The sequence below is a fragment of the Candoia aspera genome, chromosome 10, assembly GCF_035149785.1.
Source record: "Candoia aspera isolate rCanAsp1 chromosome 10, rCanAsp1.hap2, whole genome shotgun sequence".
NCBI classification, from domain to species: domain Eukaryota; kingdom Metazoa; phylum Chordata; class Lepidosauria; order Squamata; family Boidae; genus Candoia; species Candoia aspera.
In genome coordinates, this window is record NC_086162.1 from 2,843,006 (window position 1) to 2,864,851 (window position 21,846).

At 48.8% G+C, this 21,846-nt stretch overlaps 1 protein-coding gene and 1 non-coding gene across 4 annotated transcripts; both read left to right on the forward strand.

Annotated features, from left to right (window-relative positions):
* The first annotated feature begins 5,368 nt into the window (after window positions 1-5,368).
* Window positions 5,369-21,640, forward strand: PABPC4 (poly(A) binding protein cytoplasmic 4). 3 transcript variants are annotated; one of them, XM_063311716.1, is made up of 15 exons: window positions 5,467-5,872; window positions 10,531-10,724; window positions 11,399-11,514; window positions 11,969-12,108; window positions 14,029-14,123; window positions 14,626-14,763; window positions 15,387-15,482; window positions 17,269-17,541; window positions 18,256-18,343; window positions 18,622-18,741; window positions 19,275-19,402; window positions 20,078-20,171; window positions 20,397-20,527; window positions 20,810-20,909; window positions 21,382-21,640. In XM_063311716.1, the coding sequence occupies exons 1-14, from the start codon at window positions 5,662-5,664 to the stop codon at window positions 20,894-20,896; spliced, it is 1,911 nt and encodes a 636-aa protein (XP_063167786.1). In that variant the 5' UTR covers window positions 5,467-5,661; the 3' UTR covers window positions 20,897-20,909; window positions 21,382-21,640. The 3 variants fall into 3 exon arrangements, with proteins under 3 accessions (XP_063167787.1, XP_063167788.1, XP_063167786.1); XM_063311717.1 differs by lacking the exons at window positions 18,256-18,343; window positions 18,622-18,741; window positions 19,275-19,402; ... (2 more) ...; window positions 20,810-20,909; window positions 21,382-21,640 and having other exon boundaries at window positions 5,369-5,872; window positions 17,252-17,412; XM_063311718.1 differs by lacking the exons at window positions 18,256-18,343; window positions 18,622-18,741; window positions 19,275-19,402; ... (2 more) ...; window positions 20,810-20,909; window positions 21,382-21,640 and having other exon boundaries at window positions 5,369-5,872; window positions 17,186-17,305.
* Window positions 15,043-15,176, forward strand: LOC134503749 (small nucleolar RNA SNORA55). The gene has a single exon (XR_010068583.1). It is a non-coding gene; the product is annotated as a small nucleolar RNA SNORA55 (small nucleolar RNA).
* Window positions 21,641-21,846: the final 206 nt, after the last annotated feature.

Here is a 21,846-nt window from a genome sequence, read left to right on the forward strand (position 1 = left end):
CTTGGCAAAATTCTATCAGCCTGTGTCCTGCTTCGTTTTGTTCTCCCAGGCCATACTTACCTGTAATTCGAGGTGTCATTTGACTGCCCACCTTAGCATTCCAGTCTCCTGTGATGAAAATAACATCTCTTTTAGGCGTGTTGTCCAGTAGGTGCTGCAGATCCTCATAGAACTGCTCTACTTCAGCTTCTTCAGCATTTGTGGTTGGGGCGTATATTTGGATCATTGTGATGTTAGATGGCTTGCCCTGAATTCGAATTGAGATCATTCTATCATTTTTTGGGTTGTATCCAAGCACTGCTTTAGCCACTTTACTATTAATTATGAAGGCTACTCCATTTCTTCTGTGGTCCTCTTGTCCGCAGTAGTAGATCTGGTGGTCATTTGATGTGAAGTGGCCCATTCCAGTCCATTTCAGTTCACTGACGCCCAGAATGTCTATCTTTAATCTTGACATCTCACCAATAACCACATCCAATTTGCCCTGGCTCATAGATCTTACATTCCAGGTTCCGATGGTGTGTTGATCCTTAGAACATCGGATTCGCCGTTCACCACCAGCACCGTCGGCCGCTAGCCGTCCTTTCGGCTTTGAGCTAGCTGCGTCATCACGTCTGGGGCTAGTTGAGCTCATCCTCTGTTCCTCCCCAGTAGCATTTTGACCATCTTCCGACCTGGGGGTCTCATCTTCCGATGGTATACCGACATATCTCTGGTTGTACTGATCCATTTAGTTTTCATGGCAAGAATACTGAGGTGGGTTGCCATTACCTTCCCCAGGGATCGCATTTAGTCTGACCTCTCTGTCATGACCTTCCCGTCTTGGGTGGCCCTTCACGGTTTAGCTCATGGCATCATTGAGGTGCTCAAGCTCCAGCACCACGACAAGGTAACGATCCTTTGCTGAAGTCTCCCAGGCCATACTTACCTGTAATTCGAGGTGTCATCTGACTGCCCACCTTAGCATTCCAGTCTCCTGTGATGAAAATAACATCTCTTTTAGGCGTGTTGTCCAGTAGGTGCTGCAGATCCTCATAGAACTGCTCTACTTCAGCTTCTTCAGCATTTGTGGTTGGGGCGTATATTTGGATCACTGTGATGTTAGATGGCTTGCCCTGAATTCGAATTGAGATCATTCTGTCGTTTTTTGGGTTGTATCCAAGCACTGCTTTAGCCACTTTAGTATTAATTATGAAGGCTACTCCATTTCTTCTGTGGTCCTCTTGTCCACAGTAGTAGATCTGGTGGTCATTTGATGTGAAGTGGCCCATTCCAGTCCATTTCAGTTCACTGATGCCCAGAATGTCTATCTTTAATCTTGACATCTCACCAATAACCACATCCAATTTGCCCTGGCTCGTAGATCTTACATTCCAGGTTCCAATGGTGTGTTGATCCTTAGAACATCGGATTCGCCGTTCACCACCAGCACCGTCGGCTGCTAGCCGTCCTTTCGGCTTTGAGCTAGCTGCGTCATCACGTCTGGGGCTAGTTGAGCTCATCCTCTGTTCCTCCCCAGTAGCATTTTGACCATCTTCCGACCTGGGGGTCTCATCTTCCGATGGTATACCGACATATCTCTGGTTGTACTGATCCATTTAGTTTTCACGGCAAGAATACTGGGGTGGGTTGCCATTACCTTCCCCAGGGATCGCATTTAGTCTGACCTCTCTGTCATGACCTTCCCGACTTGGGTGGCCCTTCACGGTTTAGCTCATGGCATCATTGAGGTGCTCAAGCTCCAGCACAACAAGGTAACGATCCTTTGCTGAAGCCCATGGACCCATAGACAGCTGAAAAGAAGGACATCGGACGAGCAGAGATAAGCCGCACCTGGTGCCCTGGAGGACACTCCCGATTCGAGGGGACAAAGGAAGACACCGGGAAAACGCCCATGCAGCCATCAAGGATCCCATCAAGAGGGATTGGGACAATGAAGGGTGGAGGAGCCCGGGGCCCTACGAGAGGGTATAAAAGGGGCACCTCCACATCACAACCCCTGTTCCCATTTTTCGTTCTGTCAGCCATCATTCCAATAAACCAGAAATCCTTAATACCCATTAAGTGAGTCTGTGTCTTATTGCGAAGCAAGACTGACCCTGACAGCTGTCCTCCCTCTTCTGCTTGTTACTGGGGAGTGGGGGGCATCTGCCAGCACAAAGGGGCAGGTCTGGCTGTAGGACCCCACCCATCAACTCTAGGCTCCTTCCTCTGACCCTTCTCCATCACCCCATTCTGTCCTAACCAGAACTGAATAAGTAAAACAGAGACCGGGTGGCAGTCATGAAGGGAGATGAATCTCAAGACTTGGATTTAGGACTTCCAGTTCTCTCTGGGGTCTGTTCTGGAGGCCAATCCCATCATTCCACTATTTCAGCCTACTTCAAATCTGGGGAAGTAGCTTTTGTCACGTCCCCCACTTTGTCATGAGAGCCAGTTTGGTCTGGTGGTTAAGGCAACGGGCTAAAAACCAGGAGACTCTGAGTTCTAGTCCCGCCTTAGGCATGAAGGCTGGCTGGGTGACCTTGGGCCAGTCCCTCCCTCTCAGCCCAAGAGCCAATCAGGCGTGGTAGGAGAGTTCTAGTCCCACCTTAGGCACAAAAGTGGGCTGGGCAACCTTGGGCCAGTCCCTCTCTCTCAGCCCAAGAGCCAATCAGGCGTGGTAGGAGAGTTCTAGTCCTGCCTCAGGTACGAAAGCCAGCCAGGTTACCTGGGGCCAGTCCCTCCCTCTCAGCCCCAGAGCCAACCAGGCGTGGTATGAGAGTTCTAGTCCTGCCTTAGGCATGAATGTGGCTGGGTGACCTTGGGCCAGTCACCTTCTCTCAGCCCAACTCGGTGCAATGCAGACTAGCCTCCTCGTGGTGCACCCCAGGCAACGTGACTTGTCACAGCTAAACAGTCTACACATCTGGCTGCTGGACCTCACATGGATTTCCCAGCAAGAAAAAGCAGCACGAACACCAAACTGCTATGCCATACAGTTAAAAAAAAAACCATCACCTTGTCCACCTCTTTAAGAAGACAGGAGCAGAATAGTGGCAGACAATGGAACCAGTGGCCAGAGGGGTGTGTACAACAGCTTGTGACCCTTTGCTGGCCCCTTGACTTTTCTCTAATGGGATGAATGAACAATCCTGCAATATTTTGCACACTTTTCACCCCCAGTGAACACTGTTGGCTTAAGGGGAAAACACTCCTCCAAGACTAGCTAAGGCACTAAGAGGCTGCCTGCCTGGGCGGCGTTTGTGCCCGTTAGATGCCAGTGGGGAAAGGCCAAAGTCCCTAATCGATGCCTGCCCTCTGCCGGTGCAGACATCAAAGCACTTCAGGAGACAGCAGGGCCCAAAGCAAAGATACGAAACAGACGTAAAGCCATTCAGTTGCTCTCGGACGGAGCCTTTTCCCGTGGAAGCCGCCACATGGCACACAAGATGAGTCTGGATGGGAACCTCCTGAGTCAAAGCCACATCTTCCAGCCTCCCACTCCTCGCCATGCGCATGAAATTGTAGCTGGCATCCCTCAGCGTCTTCACCCAATGCAGGTATAGTTTGCATGCACTGCCAGGGGATTTGGTGAGTGGCCTACTTGCTCTCAATACTTCCCTTAGCTCAGAGGATTTTTACAAATCAGATAGCTTGGAGCAAAGCAGGAGAAAGAATTGAGTATTGAGAATTGATTGATCGAAAACATTTATATAACCGCCCATCTTGTACCATCAACCTTTGGAAGCCTCTTAGGATATGGTCTGCCCCTCTATGTGGGAGAATTTGGGGACCTCAGGAATTTACTCCTGAACCTCCACCTGTTTTCGGTCTATATGCATGCTTTCCCAAAGGGTAGCCCTTTAAATCCATAGCACCAACAGCAACCAACATTATTCTGGCATTGGGACCAGGTACTGTGGCACTAGCTGGCTCCAGAGACCTTCCACTGTCAGTTCTGGATCGGGGTGCACCTCCCCAAGTGGAACTGGTGTGCAAACTGGGGGCCCCTTAAACTTCTTGAAGAGCAGGTGGCAGCAGTGGCAAGTTGTTCCGGGGCACCAACTGCATCCAATTCTGGATGGGGGGTCCTCACAGTCACGCACACCTTAGCTACCTCTCCTTTGGACGCTTGCAACGTGCTGTGTGCAGGGCTGCCCTGGAAGGCCACTCAGAACACCAACAGCTGTGGGAGCAACTTGTCTGTCCATGTGGGGTGGCTTCTGGGCAAGCTGCACCGATTACCAGCGGCCTTCCTGGTGCAATTCAAAGCACAGTTGTGGGAAGGCAACACCCATTATCCCCACGCAACTTTAATTCTGCCCATCTTCTGGAACAGCAAGGGAGGCAAGGGGCAGGTCTCCTGACACTCGGAGCACCAAAGCACCCCCGCTGAAGGCTGGGCTGCAAAGGGCACTGGGCAGAAAGCAGCTTTCCTGGTTGGTTGCTTGTTTCGTTAAAACATCCGTATAGCCACACATCTTAAAGTCAAACTCTGGGTGGCTTACAACCACAAAATAAAACAATAGCTGCAATAATAAAAACCAAACAAATAGTAAAAACTCCTCCAGGTCGTCTCTTCTCCTCCCCTGGACCTGGGAACCCACAGGCAAGGGCCAGACTAGAAGACTTCCCGGTCCCTCCCCCCAGCCGCCCAAAGACACCAGGAAGACACCTTCTCCACGCCACCAGCCTCCATGGAAAGCTGCAGAGAGCGTGTCGGGCAGGGGGCTGCCAGAGGCTTGGCACTGGGGTGGCCAGATGTCTGGGCAAAGGAGGACATGGACAATAGGAAAGGAGGACAAATGGGGGGAAGGAGGACACGCTGTTGAACTTTCTTGAAGGCGAAAAACTGCAAAAAATGTTCTTGGGCCTACATGCATATGAAGTTCCTATTTCCAGCATCAGAAAGACTGGCTTTTCAATCGCAGTATTTTTCCGGCAAATCTTTACTTTCCAGAACATACGCTGGCGCTAATAAAGAGTCGATGACGAGGCGCTTTTCCAATTCCACCGTCAAAGGCCTGATGCGTGGTGGGACCCACAGACTGGGGCGATCCCAGATTTGAAGGAAGGGGCCGGATCGAAGCCGCGGCGGAGTCCGGGCGCGATTCGATTCGGGTCAATGGGGCCGCAGAGTCCGTCCAGCCAGGAGGAACGGAAGGAGGCGGAGGAGAGCGCCCTCCGACACGAGACACCCAAAGGCCGGCCGATGCTCGCCCCAAAGGCCCCGCCTGCCGGACCGGCCGCGGCCTCCTCGGCCCGACTCCGCCCCCCGCGCGGCAGTTCACGGCCTCCGCCGCCGGGGGCGCCCCCCAGCCGCCCGCCCCTGCTGCGGCGCCCCGGGCTGGGCGGCCCCTCCAGGCCTGGCGGCGGCGGCGGCAGCGAGGCCTCGGCGCGGCCTGTAAAGGCCTCCGCGGGGCGCTGCGGGCGCTCTCTGCCGCAGCCTCGCGGGCAGGAGGGGGAGGAGCCCCTTGGAGGAAGAGGCCGCCTCGCCGCGCCGCCGGACGCGACACGCGGAGGCGCCCCGGATCGCCGCCCGAAGGCCTCGGCGGCGCGCGGAGGGGCTCCCCGCCTGCCGACGCCCCCGGCCCGCCCCCCGCGGTCGGGCCCCGCGCTGGCCCTGCCCGTTCCGCCGGAGCGCCGCCGCCGCCGCCGCGAAAGCGCCGCCGCGCCGAGATGAACGCCGCCGCCACCGCCGCCGCCGGCGGGAGCAGCTACCCCATGGCGTCCCTGTACGTGGGGGACCTGCACCCCGAGGTCACCGAGGCGCTGCTCTACGAGAAGTTCAGCCCCGCCGGGCCCGTCCTCTCCATCCGCGTGTGCAGGGACATGATCACCCGGCGTTCGCTGGGCTACGCGTACGTCAACTTCCAGCAGCCCGGCGACGGTGAGCGGAAGCGCTGGGGCAGCGGCCCGGCTGAGGCTGCCCGCGGCTGGGCCTCGCGAGGACGGGCGCCGGAATCCCCCAGCCAGCCTGGCGGTCGTCAGAGCGTGCTGGCGGGGGATTCTGGGAGCGGAAGCCCGCCCGACTTACGCTCGTTGAGTGCTGTAGAACACCCAGGCCCGGGTTTAGAGCCGGGCGGCTCTTACCCAGGACAGACTTCTCGGTCTCCAGGCGGTCCCTCAAGCAGTGGAAGTGGAGCTCGGGTCTTGCCGCCGGGGGGGCATCCACGGAGGTTCCTTGGCAGCAAAGGGGATGCAGCTTCTCGCTGCCGCCTCTGGGATGTGTCTGTCGCCCTGGGGCGCCCCGCTGGTCGCTCTTCCCAGTGGGGCTGCTGTTCGGTGCTTGTCCTTCCACGGGTCCAGAAGGCCCCGATGGGGGAAGTGTCATCTAGGGACCATGTATTTAAAAGAGGGTGGGGAAAGGGGGCTTTTGGGGGGAGAGGGTGTGATCTCACCTGGGCGTCTTTCGAAAGGAAGGGCGTGACAGAAATCATGGGTTGTCCTTCCCTTGTGTTTGAAATGTAGGAACCTAAAGTTGACTTCCATTGACGATGTAGGCGTCCCCACCAAAAGAGCTCAAGGACTAATGCATTTATCAGTATGTGGTTCCATAGATGATTTCCTCTTGGGGGCTGCTAACTTCCCATGGCAGAGGTAGATGAGGTGTTGATTCAGCTTCTTAATAAACAGCCTTCCTTGGCTCACAGTGCCCGAGCAATTAATTGATATTGACATGAAGCTAAATTGCCCATAGTAGAAAAAGGGCTGCTTTCTGGAGAAGCATTCTTGTGTGTGTGTACACTTGAGCTTTGGGCCCAGCTGCTGAGTTTATGACTTCACATTGATCCCAGTTCTAAAAGGGATGTTCCCATAGTATCATGAAGTCTTGAGGTTTTAAAGGATGTCTCTAGACTGAACATGAATGGATATTATTATTTTAAAACCTGAAAGGAAAGGGGCCCACATATTTTACTTGGCTTTTAATTATGCTTATTGCTGGGGAAGGGGTGGCATTTTGTCTCTGACATCACACTGAATCATGGAAAAGGAGCATCTCCAAGCTCAGCCTCCAATGAGAAGCTGAGAATTAGGATTGGACTCTATCTGCTCCTAGGAACTAGGTCACGCATCACCCTGAGTTACAATGTGGGAGGTTTTTTTTGTTTCAACGTAGTATTTTGTGTGGACCCTGCCAGTGTGGTTTGTAAACCATGGTTTATAGCTTAGCCACCTTCTGCTGTGGTGTTCCCCATATAACTAGAAATATAAGGCATGTTCTATGGAAATTCACAGGATTTTGTCCAGGGTAACTCTGCTCAGCCTTGCTATGGTCTTTCATCAGCCATGTGACCCATCACGGTCAAGTATGGATCGATATATTATTTCTTCTTCCACCATAGTAATATGGCTTCAGGATACTGTAGTTTGCTGAAGGGTGACAATATATTACCCTGGAACCATCCAAGATGTCATAAATCAACGCTGATATTATAATATCCCTATGAGGAAACTTTCTTAATTCAGAAGAAGGGATAGAAATTTTATATATGCATCCATCATCAGCAAAACATAATTTCTGATAGTAGTGGAGCATTACACAGTACTGTCCCAATGCTTAAAGCAATAACCATGTTCATTTTAGTAGCTTTTATTAGCAGGTAACTGTGGGTATTAGAAAAATGTCAGTGAGATCCCCCAAATTTTCAGATTATCTTTTATTCTGTTTCAAATTGGCTCTCCCTTTCAGTTGCAAGTGGATATGCTGGAGTTGCCAGCATCTCTCTCTGGAACACCTCTTCCTGCTATAAATAAGTGTTGCCTAATTTAACTAGCTGACTAAAGTGCCACTTGAAATGGATGCTACTTCGGGTAAAGAAAGACAACTGAGCCTTGTCCCGCAACTAAAACCTTGATCCAGATGGAAGGAGACAAGGGCTTGAAAACACCAGACACAGCCCAGCTACACCAGTCCTTTCCATATCGCATGTCCAGTAGCATGTTCTGGACAGTTCTTAGAACTGAACACCACCAAGTTGGCTGCGTCCTTGTCCGCTACTTGTGACAAACCCTGTTTGGGTTATGTTGGGATGCATGGTTGGATTGTTGCATTAGGAGACTATGGAATGTATTGCTAGAAAGCATTTCCACTTCCTCTGCCTTGAATTAGAACTGAACATCAGTTAAGAGTTGGGTTTTGTGTGACAGATGAGGGTTGGCCAGGTCAACTTGTCTAGCAGTGTTTACTTCTAGGGGCTGCTTGGTTTCTCCAGGTTTCCGATAGCCCATGTAGGGAGAATGAAAATCAGGAGACATCAAGTTTCCCACATACTGACTGCAACTTTGGTTAAGAAGCCACATTAGTAGCTGTGTTGTCATACAGGCATCAGAGGCATCCTAATCTTTTAAAACCCCAGCCAGTCCTGCATTTCCTCCCCCTTATCTGCAGCTTATTGCTCAGACTCTCTTCCCTTGTGAGGCACTATCCCCATGGCTTTTTCTGAACCTGCCCAGGCTAACTTGAGCAACAAATGCATTCTCATGTTGGCATCAGGCATTCCCTCCTCACTGTGAATTCGTTTCTCTCACAATTTAAGGTAGTCCTTGGCATGAGACTTACTCCTAAGCTCCTGAATTTTATGAACAGGATCTGGGTATGCACATGCCACTGTGCTTTTAATATGCTGCTCAGTATAAAAATAGAATCCTGAAGGATGAGCGGCATGTCTGAGTGTCTCAGTTGCAGAAGGCCTAGAAAGTGAGAGACCTCCCTGGAGCTTCACTTGGCTGTGGTGGAAAGTTGATTTAAGATAGTTCATGTCTGCTTGCAAAGAAGATGGTGAGGCACAGCTTCTGTTGCAGGTTTATTATTATGATGGTTGAGCTATAAATTGGCACTGACAGGCTTTGAATGTGCATTTATTTAGAACATTTTTATAATTGTCCAACTCAAAGACTGTGATTTGGTATAAAATCATTTACCAAAAGGACAAAAGAAAAATAACACATCCCACTAAAGCAATTCACAACAATTAAAAGATGTTCAGGACTGAAATAGGTTATATCTCACCAATGGAGAATGCTACTCATCCTGGCCCAAGCACACAGGAAAAGAGCCAGTCTTAACTGCCTTTTGAAAGCCCTGCAGGATTGGGACCAATACTGGGGTTTGGAGGGGAGAGAGAGTTCCAAATGGCAGGGGCCAGCACCAAGAAAGCATGCCTCCTGGGCCCTATAAGGTGATGTTTCAGAGAAGGGACTCAGAATGTCTCCTCTGTTGGAGCATGTGGGATGGGCAGATACTCTTGGGAGAAGGCAGTTCTGCAAATAACCTGGTCCTATGCCATGCAAGACTTTATTCCTGAAAAACAGCACTTTGAATTTCACCTGGAAGTCTATAGAGTGGACTTGTGGAGTAGAGGTATTACAATAAGGAACACCGATAACTACCCATGATGTTGCATTCTGGACCAATTGAAGTTTCCAGATGGTCTTCAAGAGCAACCCCATGTAGAGGGCATTGCAATAATCCAGTGGAGAGTTGGGTAAGGTGTGAGTGATTCTATCCAGTTCTCTCTGATCCAGTAACAGGGACAATTGATGCACAAGACCAAGTTGGGCAAAGGCCCCCTCATAGCTGCCCCCTTCTCTTCAGGCAGGGGCTGTGAGTCCAGGAGGACCCCCAAATTGTGCACTAAATCTGAATGGGGTGGTATAACCCCATGCAGAGTCAAAGATGAAATCTCTCCAGGACCCTTGGTACCCCAAACCCACAGCCACTCAGTCTTGGTAGGGTTCAGCCAAAATATGTTCTTCCCAATCCAGATTTGAGGCACCCTCCAAAGCAGCAGTCTAGGACTAGATTCCTCACCCCTTAATCACCAACTAGAACTGGCCCTGGGGGAAGGAGGAGATCCACTGCAAAGCATTGCCCTCTCACTCCCAGCCCCCTAAAGTGGTCCAGAAGGATACCATAGTCAGTGGTACTGAAGGCTGCTGAGAGTCAAGAAGGGCCAGGATGGGTACATTATTCACATCCCAAGCCTGCCACAGGTCATCAACAAGCATAACCAAAGCTTTCTGTATCCTGGTCCAGAAAGGGTCCAGATAACTTCCTCCAGGACCCTTTGGAGCTGCAAGCCGACCCACCTTCTCAACAATTTTACCCAAGAAGGGAAGGTTGGAGACTAGACAAAAATGGTTCAAATCATCTGGATCCAAGGATGGTCTCTTGAGGAAGGTGCAGACCAACAGGCATTTTTCTCTAGTGCTTGCCTGCATCATCTAGGCAGGACAGAACTTTCTCTAGTGTAGGTTATTCCTTTGTCATGCTAATGCATTTATTAGATATAATAAGGCAGTTTGTTGGCATCCGAGATTCTGTTAGGGAGTCGTAAACAGATTCCCTGGGCTGTAAGTTCATAATGCACAGATATCTGTACATACATCCTTCCATTTACCTCTCAAGCTTGTGGTTATCCTGAGGAAATGCCACCTGAATTTGCAACATGGATAAGGAGAAAGTGTTGAGAGGTGAACTGAAGGAAGACATCTGCTTTCTTCAAGATAAAATTTAACTTCTCTTTCTTGCCCTTTGTGCTGCAGCTGAGCGAGCCCTGGATACCATGAACTTTGATGTAATCAAAGGCAAGCCCATCCGCATCATGTGGTCTCAGAGGGACCCATCTTTGAGAAAATCTGGAGTAGGAAATGTCTTCATTAAGAACCTGGATAAATCCATAGACAACAAGGCACTTTATGACACGTTCTCGGCTTTTGGGAATATTCTTTCTTGCAAGGTGAGTCACAGCATCTTTCCTGAACTCCAAGGAGCTGGAATTTGAAGCTGGCTGGGCCTTATTGGGTTGGTGGCATCAAGCATGGAGGGATGAGTTTGTGTAACAGAGCCAGGCAAAATGAATTTTCTCTATTTTTCTTTGAGATTCCATTCAGCATTTCATATAATTGCTTGGTGGTTTTGCATTCTCGGGGGAAAAGAAAAGGCAACTTGTTAAAAAATCTGATCAATCCTTGCTTTAGATCAAAGTTAAGCAGCCTTTTTGTTTTATAGAGGTTTGCATTTCTAGGAGCTAATCCCTACTTTGAAATATGTTCTAATGAAAAGCTGGGTGCTTTTAAAAAATGGAAGTCTGCAAAGTAGTTAAGGGCTGGAGTAAATGGTGGATATGGCCAGTGATGGAAGAGGGTGGAGACACCCATTTTTTCTTTGATGGCTTCTTTCTCTGCAGGGAAAGGACAGCCAGGTGAACTGCTCTCATACCTAGAGGCTTTGAAATTAGCCTAAGGACCACTTTAGACATTGAACTGCATCGATTTACAACTGCATTCACAATGGAGGTGCAAACCACGATGCAGAATTTGCATCTTTCATTTCTCCAGTGTCCTTGGGAAACACTTAACGTGAAGTAAACTTAGGTGTTGATGCTGGCTACTCAAACTCAGTTGCTTACAGGTGGTGTGTGACGAGAATGGCTCCAAGGGCTATGCCTTTGTGCACTTTGAGACACAGGATGCTGCGGACCGCGCCATTGAGAAGATGAACGGCATGCTGCTGAACGACCGCAAAGTGTGAGTGTCTCAGCCAGAAGCTGAGACATGATGCATCTCAGTATTAACCCACCAGGCTGCTGGTTCTCCTGGCCCAAGCTTTGGCCTGCTGCCTGTCTCCTCCAGGGCTGGTGAGTTTCCCTGCCCAAGCCACAGCCAACATCCCCTGACAGAGGGGTCTACCTTCACTTGACGCCTCCCTGCTGCTGGGCTGGGTTGGCTTCCCGATGCTTTGTTTCCCCCCCCCCCCCCAGCAGTGAGTGGCTCTTCTTGGCCTGCCGCCTCTCTGCTTCAGGACAGGGAATTCTTCAGCTTGGTCTTGTGTCCTTCTTTAAAGTCTGCCCTCTTCCCTCCCCTCCCCCTCCACCCCGCGCTGCTTGCTTTTGCCTTTCTTCCTTGAAATTGTGGATTGCCTTTCTCCTGGTGGCAAGAGCAGGGTGTTCACCAGGGCTGCTGTCATTTTTTTGCCATCCAGATTCGTTGGCCGATTTAAATCCCATAAAGAACGTGAGGCAGAGCTGGGAGCCAAAGCCAAGGAGTTCACCAATGTCTACATTAAAAACTTTGGGGATGAGATGGATGATGAGAGACTGAAGGAGCTCTTCAGCAACTACGGTGGGTCTTCCAGAATGTGAACTTTTGTGTAATTTGGAGCCATTATAAGGGGTGGCTGATTTGCTGTTTTAAGATCTGTAGAGGGCATAAAGAATGGCCTTGAAGGACAGGAGGAAGAGCCGCTACCAAGGCAATGGTGAGATAAGGGGCCTGAGCTCAGGCCAAGAAAATAACTTGAGAAAATGTCTCAGATGAGCCCCTCCCTAATTCACATGAAGATAAAGTGAGGGAGGGGCAAGTGCATTCAGACTTGCAAGATTCTCTTCCTGTAACTGTTCCAATAAAAGTAGTTTTGGACATATATGGCATTGGTTTCTTGGACTGGTCTCCCTTGGTGGGCTGACATTAATCTTGCAGATCAAAATGTGCTTCCCTTTCCCTCACTTGATCATCATGTGAACTAGGGAGGGGCTTGTCTGAGACATTTTCTTGGCCTGAGCTCAGGCCCCTCATCTCACTGTTGCTTTGGTAATGGCTCTTCCTTCTGTTCTTCAAGGTGATTCCTTATGCTCTCTACAAGATCAGAGGGGATAACAATAGGTTATTTATGAGGTGGAATTTAATAAATTGTGCAAATCTAAGATCCCTCAGAAAATCACTTGGTTTTTTTCTTTGGGAGATGTATATGTTTGAGGTCTTAGACAGCTTAGTGAAAGTCAAAGTATAGGTAGTCCTCACTTACCGACCATGCATTCAGCAACCATTCAAAGTTACAGTGGTGCTGGAAAAAAACTTCATGGACCATTTACAACCATATATGACCTTTACAGCATCCTTCAGTCACATGATTGCCATTACAGTCAGTATGTGTTGTCCTGTGCCTGACCTGTGTTTTTTTCTTCCCCCGCTCCCAGAGCAGAGAGATTGGAGAGAAAGGGATTGCAAGAGAGTAAGCTGTTTGCTCTTCTACACATCAAAAGCAGTGCGATCACACCAGCAGCCCTGAGCTGGGAGTCATAGACATGCTACTCAAACAGCTTACAGTACTCTCTTGAAATCTCTTCCTCTCCAATCTCGCTGCTCTGTGGGGCGGGGGGGGAAGCAAGCAATTTCTATAGGCAATCTCTCCTTTGCCTGACCCTTTCCCACTGCCAGTGCAACCACATTGCTTTCGATGTGTAAAAGAACAAACAGCTTACTCTTTTGAAATCTCTTTCTCTCTAATCTCTCCACTTTGTGAGGGGGGGAGTGTCAGGCAAAGGAGAGATTGCCTACAGAAATAGCTTGCTTTTTTTCTCCCCGCCTCTCACAGAGTAGAGTGATTGGAGAGGAAGAGATTTCAAGAGTGCTGTAAGCTGTTTGCATAGCATGCCCCCGGCTCCCAGCCCATCGCATTGCTTTCAAGACAGTAAGCAGGCACTTGAGCATTCCAAAGGGCAGGGAGTGGTGACAAGGCAAGCAAAAGCTGAAGGCGGGAAACTGAGTAGTCTTGTCTCTTTCCAGACAGAAAGCACAGTCACGGTCACATGATTTCCCACTTAGTGGTGGAGTTGCTGGCCCCAATTAGGGTCGTTAAGTGAGGACTACCTGTATTTTATTTTGCCATTGATCAGACTAGAGTAACAGAGCAGAATAAAAGTAATACAATTAGATTAACAAGATAAAATAGGTTAAAAGGCAAATACGGGTAAATATATAATCAAATCAAACTGTTCTTGGCAAGGTCCTGATGAATTCTGCCAGCTGTTAAACAGAATATGGCAACATTATAAGAGAGTATGTCTTTCTGCTCAGCTAGGAGGTAAGTAAGAGAAAAAGAGTCAGTGCACAGACACTAGTATTCCAGACAGCTTGCAGGTGGGCACCCTGATGTAGACTAGGCGTGGGAATGATCTGTTCAGTATTGGTTTTCATTTTGAATGGTTCTCCTTGAAATTTTGCTCCAGGTAGTAGTTGTTAACCTTGTTCTTCCAAAAACAGGTAAGACCCTCAGTGTTAAAGTGATGACTGACCCGGCTGGGAAATCCAAAGGCTTTGGCTTCGTGAGTTTTGAAAAGCATGAAGAAGCCAGCAAGGTATAAACCATGAGGCTACCGTGCGCATAGTCAATCTGGCATGATCAGTTTTTAAACTGAAAAATAGAGCTTTGGTGAATATTGCTCAAACAAAATGAGAGCAAGTCCCTTTATTTTGGATTTTCTGTCAGCTGCCTGTTGTGGTACAGCAAATTTGGGGGCAGATTCAGTGATAGTTCCCATTTTATTACCAAAAGACAACTGTCCAGCAAACCAGAAATTTCTGGGTGTTCCAGCTAACAGTCTGGGAATAGCGATAAGATCTTGTCTTTCAAGGAGAGAACTGCAAATGCTGCTCAGTTACACAAGCACCTGGAGAATCGTAGGATTCAGAAAGGAACTGGAAGGCCCAGATTTATCCAAGATTGTGTTAGCACTTTGAACTTGCTTCAGTTTCTAGCTCATTGGTTGCAGAGGTGGTTAGTTCAAAATTGAGAGTGGCATATATAATCATAATCGGCGCCATGTCTCCAAGGATTTGCTGCTTCGAATTCCTTTACAGGCAGTAGAAGAAATGAATGGAAAAGATATCAGTGGGAAAATTGTGTTTGTGGGTCGTGCACAGAAGAAGGTGGAACGGCAGGCAGAGCTGAAACGCAGGTTTGAGCAGCTGAAGCAAGAGCGGATCAGCCGCTACCAGGTACTTTTCATCTGGTGGAGGAACGTGCTCCCGAGTTAGAAAGTACACGCACGTTTGAGGGACAGTTTTGGGGTGGGCTGTGTCTTAAACTGCTATTTGTGCTCTGCCGGAGTCTGCAGTCCTGCAGCTACTGAATCAGCCATGTGAATCTTGAGTTCCCTTGCAACCCCCTGACATCCAGTTTGGGTATTGCTGAACTCCCTCAGTGGAGAGGAGAAGCAGTCTGTGGGCAGTAGTTCAGGGGAGCACAGGATCCAAGGAATGGGCCTGGTGGGCCGTGCATCTGAATCTTTCCTGCTCCTCGCTGTGCAGTGCAGGCCTGGGGACAAACGGTGCTACAGAAATGCAGAGCAAATCCAGGCAAGTTCACATTTTCATATAAAGAAACTTGCCTCTACAGCTTTGCAACATTTCAATGTTTCTTTCTGCAAAGGACTTGGTATTCCTTATTTACTTATTTGTCAGATTTCTAGGCTGCCCAACTCCAAATGACTGTAATTATTTCATGTTATGGGGTGATTGTCAATAGAAAAGAAAATCCTGCCTTGCTCATAATTGATTGAAACAAATATCACATGTTGTGCTGTTGCCATCTCATGCTAATATCTCTCTTCTATTTTCAGGGAGTTAATTTGTATATCAAGAACCTAGATGACACAATTGATGATGAGAAGCTGAGAAAGGAGTTCTCTCCCTTTGGGTCTATCACAAGTGCTAAGGTAAAGACAGCAGGGAATTAAGCCGACTTCAAGTGAAGGACCCGCAACTGGAGTTGAACAGTTGGACCAAGCACTGTCCAACCTGCTTTAAGGCCTGCTCAGCCCTGCGGGACTCACTTTTAAGCAGTTTGCCCAGAGTGAGGCATTAGACCTATTGTGACATTGAGTGTGTGAATGAAAGTGGAACATCGGGATCCTTTTGTAGAAATAAATGGGAATCCAACGTGAAAAGTTTGTGAGGAACTTTAGTTCTGCCACCATAGTGGATGGTAGAGGGACAGCTGATGAAACAGCTGAGCCCAGAGACAAGAAATTAAGAATTTGACCAGGCAGGCCAAAATGTGAAATTGCTGCTTTTTAAATACAAATATGCAATCCATCACTCTGTGGCCAAAGTAATGCCAATTTTTAAAAGAGGATCTGGGAAATATATTCATTCCTAATAAATTGTTGAAAGAACTCATGAAAGAAAATTTTCTCAAATGTATTGAGGGACAAGTCTTGCTAATTAAGAATCAACGTGGTTTCTACAAATATAGTTTAGTTTAATGATAAGTGATGCGCTTGTGCCTAGAGATCTTAATTTCCTGCATGTTCCAGGCACCTGAGCCAGCAGAAACTAAGGCTGGGCATGGAGGGATCAGGGAAGGTAGAGAGACAGGTCACAGCTCTGTGGAATGTTTATCCAGCATTCTCTGTGAAGAAGAAAAATTCCATGGAGGTGCTCATTGGAAAAGCATTATAAGATACAATTTGTTACCACACTTGGAACACTACCTTGGCCACTGCATCCCAGAAAGATATTGTACAGGTGTAAAACATTCAGAAAAAGAGAAACAAAATAATCAAAAGGCTGAAACAACTTGGCTATGAAATAAGGTTATAACGTTAAATCTTTTTTGCTTCAAAAAGGGTAGAGAGGGTGGGGAAGCACGATGACGTTTGTGCATTGCGAAGAAGTGTTTTCGCTCATCTAATATCAGCACCCAGTGAGCTTGTCTAGTGAATCTGAATAGTCGGAAATTCAAGACCAACAAAAGGAAAGACAGTTGTGGACTGCATAGCTAAACTATTAAATTCACCACCACAAAGTTGTGGTTAAGGTTGCCAGTCTGAAGGACTTTAAAACAAACTAATGAAGGGCAAGATGTTCAGAATAATGACCAATAATATTGTACCTTCAGGACCCTCCGTAGCAACTAATGGAGCACAAGAGAAGGAGGTGTTCTTGAATGCCTGTCCTGTGAATTTAAGTGTCTTACGGTGGGAACAGAATGAGGACCTGGATGGTTCTTTTTCCAGGGAGAGGAGGCCAGAGAAGCAACACACACACTTGCTGCACCCGAATCTTTCCCCTGCCTTGCGGAATAAGTGTGGGCCTGGGGACATGCGGTCTAGGCAGCCACTGCCTTCCCTTGCTGTGGGCCTGCCTCTCCTCTGTGCCACGCTGGCGTTCTGCAGAATAGCCTTCTGGCCAGGGAACCAGGCGCTAAGGGAAAGGGGAGGCCACGCAGTCCTCCAGGCAAAGCGGCCAGGGACTGGTCAGGGCCAGCGCCATCCTCATGTCTGGCCAAGGGGGAGGGAGGAGCAGCGGGTGCGGGGAATGGAAAGTTCCTTGGCGGAAAAGCCACTTTGGGGCTTTGAAGCTGTGCAAGAAGGGCCAACTCCAGGAAGTCCATGCTGGGGTGTTCCTCTCCCTGCAGTATTTCCCTGGGTGAGGCAAGTAGCATCGGCATCAGGGACGTAAGAACTGCCTGCTCTTTTCAAAGTCCCTGCCTTTTGTTAGGTAATGCTGGAGGACGGTCGAAGCAAAGGCTTCGGCTTTGTCTGCTTCTCCTCTCCGGAAGAAGCCACCAAGGCCGTAACCGAAATGAATGGGCGCATCGTGGGCTCCAAGCCGCTGTACGTGGCCTTGGCCCAGAGGAAGGAGGAGCGCAAGGCCCACCTCACCAACCAGTACCTGCAGCGCCTTGCCGGCATGAGAGCTCTGCCAGCAAATGCCATCGTCAGCCAGTTCCAGCCAGCTTCTGGAGGGTATTTCATGCCAGCGGTGCCCCAGGTAAGTCCTCTGCCCAGTTGCCCCAGGGGTCTCAGAGGGACCTGAATGCCCACCACGGACCCTGCTAGAGTGGGCAGTTTCTGCTTCCCACAGAGGACTGAGGCTTGTGGAATTCTCGTGTCTTGTCTTTGTCGCAAGATCAGTTCTGGGCTCATAACAAAGACGAAATGAAAGTTGGGGAATGCCTTGGTGAAATACCTGGTTAATGGAAAATAAAGTTCGGTGTATTAGAGCAGGGGCAGGGGTGTTGCTGAAATGGTATTCTGAACTTGAAACAGCCATTCTGAGCCCAAGCCACTTCCAGAATGATTTAAAAAGCCTGCTTGAAAGTCAAAATGCAGCACTGTTTAATAGCCTAATAAGCTAAATTCTCCTTCAAGTTGGGTTCAGTCCCTGGGGGCTTTGTGGACACTTGTGCTTTGGAAAAGCGCCTTGCCGCCTTCCAGGATGTGTGGTTGCTTCCAGCCTAGTGTGCAAGGGCTCAGGTTTGTTGTGAACACATGTTTAACAATATTTGAAAGAGCAGCCTTGGTGGTTTGGCAAGGTTAAAAGCTGGAGCTGTTAGGTATGGTGTCAGAGTTGGAGGTGATATACAATTCGCAGTTTTCTCCTCTCTTCCTGGGACCGGGACAGTAGTAGTGCAACACGCCATGAAAACGTGTTGCAGGACTGGTCCTGTTGAGCCATCAGGAAATGGCATCCTTTGCTTTCCAGGCTCAGAACAGACCCACGTACTATGCACCTAACCAGATGACTCAGATGAGACCCAATCCACGCTGGCAGCTGGGGGGAAGGCCTCAAGGTATGCATGAAAGAGCTGTTTGCCCTTGGAAGGCCTGTTCCCTCCCTCTCAAAAAGCACCCCTCCCCCCAGTGTGGGAATGCAGGGTTGTTCTAAATGGCATCTGAGGATGTTTTCTACATTCTGTTGGGACTGGGAGTCTCACAGCCATCACACATGCCTGGTCCCAGGGATGACCTTCCCTGCAGTTTTAACTTGATAGGACTCTTCTAATGTAACTGGCCAATAACTTGCTGTTCCCTTCTCTCCTCCCACCCCATTTCTCGAAAACCAAACTAGGCTTCCAAGGTATGCCCAACAGCATGCGCCAGTCTGGGCCGCGGCCAACCATACGGCATTTGGCTCCCACAAGTAATGCTCAAGCTTCACGTGGCTTGCCTGGGGCTCCCCAGAGGATTGGTAAGGGACTGTGCTCAGAGATGTTCCTGTGGGGCTAGGCAGGCTTGGCAGCCCCACCTGCAGAAGCATTGGTTAATCTTGACTTTAACTGGTGGGTCTGATGTAGTAGGAGAATAGCTGTTGGACAGACCCTTCCAGCAGTAAATGAATGATAGACAGACAGACAGACAGACACCCACACCCACAGTTATCGAAGCCAGATCTCTGGTTGTGCTGGAACTGCACTTTCCACAGTTTCCAGCCAACTTGGCTAATATGCTGGTTGGGAATTGGGGGTGGGTAGCCCTAATATATTTGGGGAGGGTATTGTTGAAGAAGGTTGCCATTTTGTAGCAGAAGTTTTTTGGTTCAACCAATGTATAAGAAAGGGAAATAATAGCTTGGGATTCAAACAAACTGCCTGGACTGTTACTGGTATTTATTTAACACACGCTTACGTGAAGTGAGACCTTTGCATGCAGTTCCTCAGACAAGGTTAATGCGTGCCAACGGTATTCAGCTTCTGATCCTCCACAATTTCTCCTCGTAAACAGGGGTTGCCGCCACAGCACCAAACCTGGCTCCTCGACCACCCGTAGCCACCCAGGCTCCCAGGGCTGTTCCGCCATACAAATACGCTGCAGGCATCCACAGCCCCCACCCAGCAGTCCAGCCTTTGCAGGTAATGCGAAGGCTCGGAGGAACCTGCTTTCGACTCACAGCAGCCCCAGCCGAGTCTTTGGGTTCCAGACAGGAACAGAAACAGTCGTTCTTTCTGCCTAGTTCAGACCTTCCACGTTAATACGAAAGAAGCGGCTTTTTTCCTCCCCTGTAAGAACACAGCAGTTTCCTAAACTCCAACTAAGCACGCTTCCTACATATGAGCAGCAATTTGCGTGCTGAACTATAAAGCCAGTTCTGTTTCTTGCGACTCTTCACGACTCGTGTTGCTGTGTACACAGACGTGTCCTGGCACAAGTCAGCTGCTCAGCTCTGTGCCCAGTAACCCAAAGAATTCTTCCATGCTTGCTGCATTGTACATCTCTGGCATAGCATGGCCAGGAGAGTGGCAGTCTTCGCCCTAGGTCATTCCTGGGGGTTTTCAAATAAACTGATTGGTAGGAGGTGTTGCCCTTTCAAGATAAAACACCAGGAAACAGCCTCAATTGTTTAGTATGTTTTAATACTTGATGTTGCTCTTTCACTTTAATGAGCTATTTCCTCAGCTAAAGAAGCCTTTTTTTTTTTTACTTTGGTGAGGGTAGATCCTCATCTTGAGCATTTGATTTCCCATGTGTCCTCTAACATGACCTCTTCACGGGCTGTGCTAATGGCAAAATCCCTGGTTTCGTCATAGGCCCCACAGCCTGCTGTTCATGTGCAGGGGCAAGAGCCTTTAACGGCATCCATGCTGGCTGCTGCGCCTCCTCAGGAGCAAAAACAAATGCTGGGTGAGTCAGACCCCACTCTTCTCTCTCGCTTACGGATTTTAAATATATGGTGCCAGGCATTTAAGGGTGCAAGCAGCTTTTCAGCCTCTGCGTGGCTCTTCTCTCTGAGCCATATTTGCAAAAATAATAAAGGCAGGATGAAAAGTAAGTAAGTAAGTAAGTATGGCAGCCAGTAGCTGCCTTTACAAAAGAGCCGCTCAACTCTTTTGATTTTTGCTTCTTTAGGAGAACGCCTCTTTCCACTGATCCAGGCAATGCACCTCAGCCTGGCGGGAAAGATCACTGGGATGTTGCTGGAGATTGACAACTCAGAGCTGCTACACATGCTGGAGTCTCCAGAATCCCTCCGCTCCAAGGTAAGCACCACCAGTCCCCAATATTGGGCCACAAGTTCTCTGTTTCTGCTGCTTGCTGGAGTATGGCTGTTAGGGAGGGCCACACACCTCTTCAGGTCCGAAGTGCGGTTTCTTCAAGGAGCCACTGACAGCAACAGCAGCACACCCACACCAGATCTGAAGCACCTTTCCCACTTACTGAATTACTTAGCCACGTTTGCACACTGGCTACTCATACAAAGGATCATAGTTTGGGTCTGGATAGCTGCACACACCCCCGTCAGCGTAATTTCTTCATCCCAGGTGGAGGAGGCTGTGGCAGTGCTACAGGCTCACCAGGCGAAGAAGGAAGCTGCCCAGAAGGTGGGCATCGTTGCTGCTACCTCGTAAGCTAAGGATGCTGGTGAGTCTCTGAATCCTGGTCCATGACTCTGCTGACCAGCACTGTTGCTGTCTTGGTCAGTCAGTGACCTCCTAAGGAGCCTCTTTTGTGTAGAAAAGCAGCGGCATCAAGGAGCACATATGGTTTGGTTCTGGAATGCTTACAGAAGGACACCAGGCCTTCTGCTCAGGAAAATGAGTGGGGGCTGTCCCTCAAATATATTATTCACCAGCCAGCCCTCTGCCATTTAAGAAAACATCACAATGAATCTCTAATGATTTAAGTAATTATTCAAAGTCACTTCATAATTTTCCTCTATTCAAATTCTGTACCCAGGATAGATCTGTAGAATTGAATAGGATCATCCAAAAACTTGCCAGTTCTCTGTGGAACTCATAGAAGCTGGGATGCAGCCTCTTCTTATGTCACCAGCAAGTAATTGGAGGCTCCCAGGCAGTTGCTCCAGCATCTAAAGTGTTCTTTCTATTCCTAGGACAAATGGGCTCTCTGAAGAAATCATTCTGCATATTTCAACATAGTGCAACATTTCTCAATAATTTTCAGTGTGTAAAGCTCTTAATATGCCTTATTTAAAATACTAAAAAATACAAACTCCATATGCAAGGATTCATTCTCCCTGCCAAGAGAGATGGACATCTTGTCTTTCCATGTGGGATAATGACATTTTTTGGACTTGGTTTTAATCAGACGATCCCATTTACAAAGTCAATAAATAAAAGTATTTTATGAAATTGCCTGCCTGTCTCTGCAGTCCTTTGGGGATTCTAGTGCAACCCCATTGAACTGAATGGAAACCCTGAGAGGGCAATTTCCGCCTGGGTCCCTTCTTGCTAGGACACCCACTAGCAGCTGGACTAAGACATTGCTCTTTCAGGTAGCTTTATGTGGGACTCATAATCTGTGAGTAGCACAACTCTCTTGAGGATCAACTAGTTCT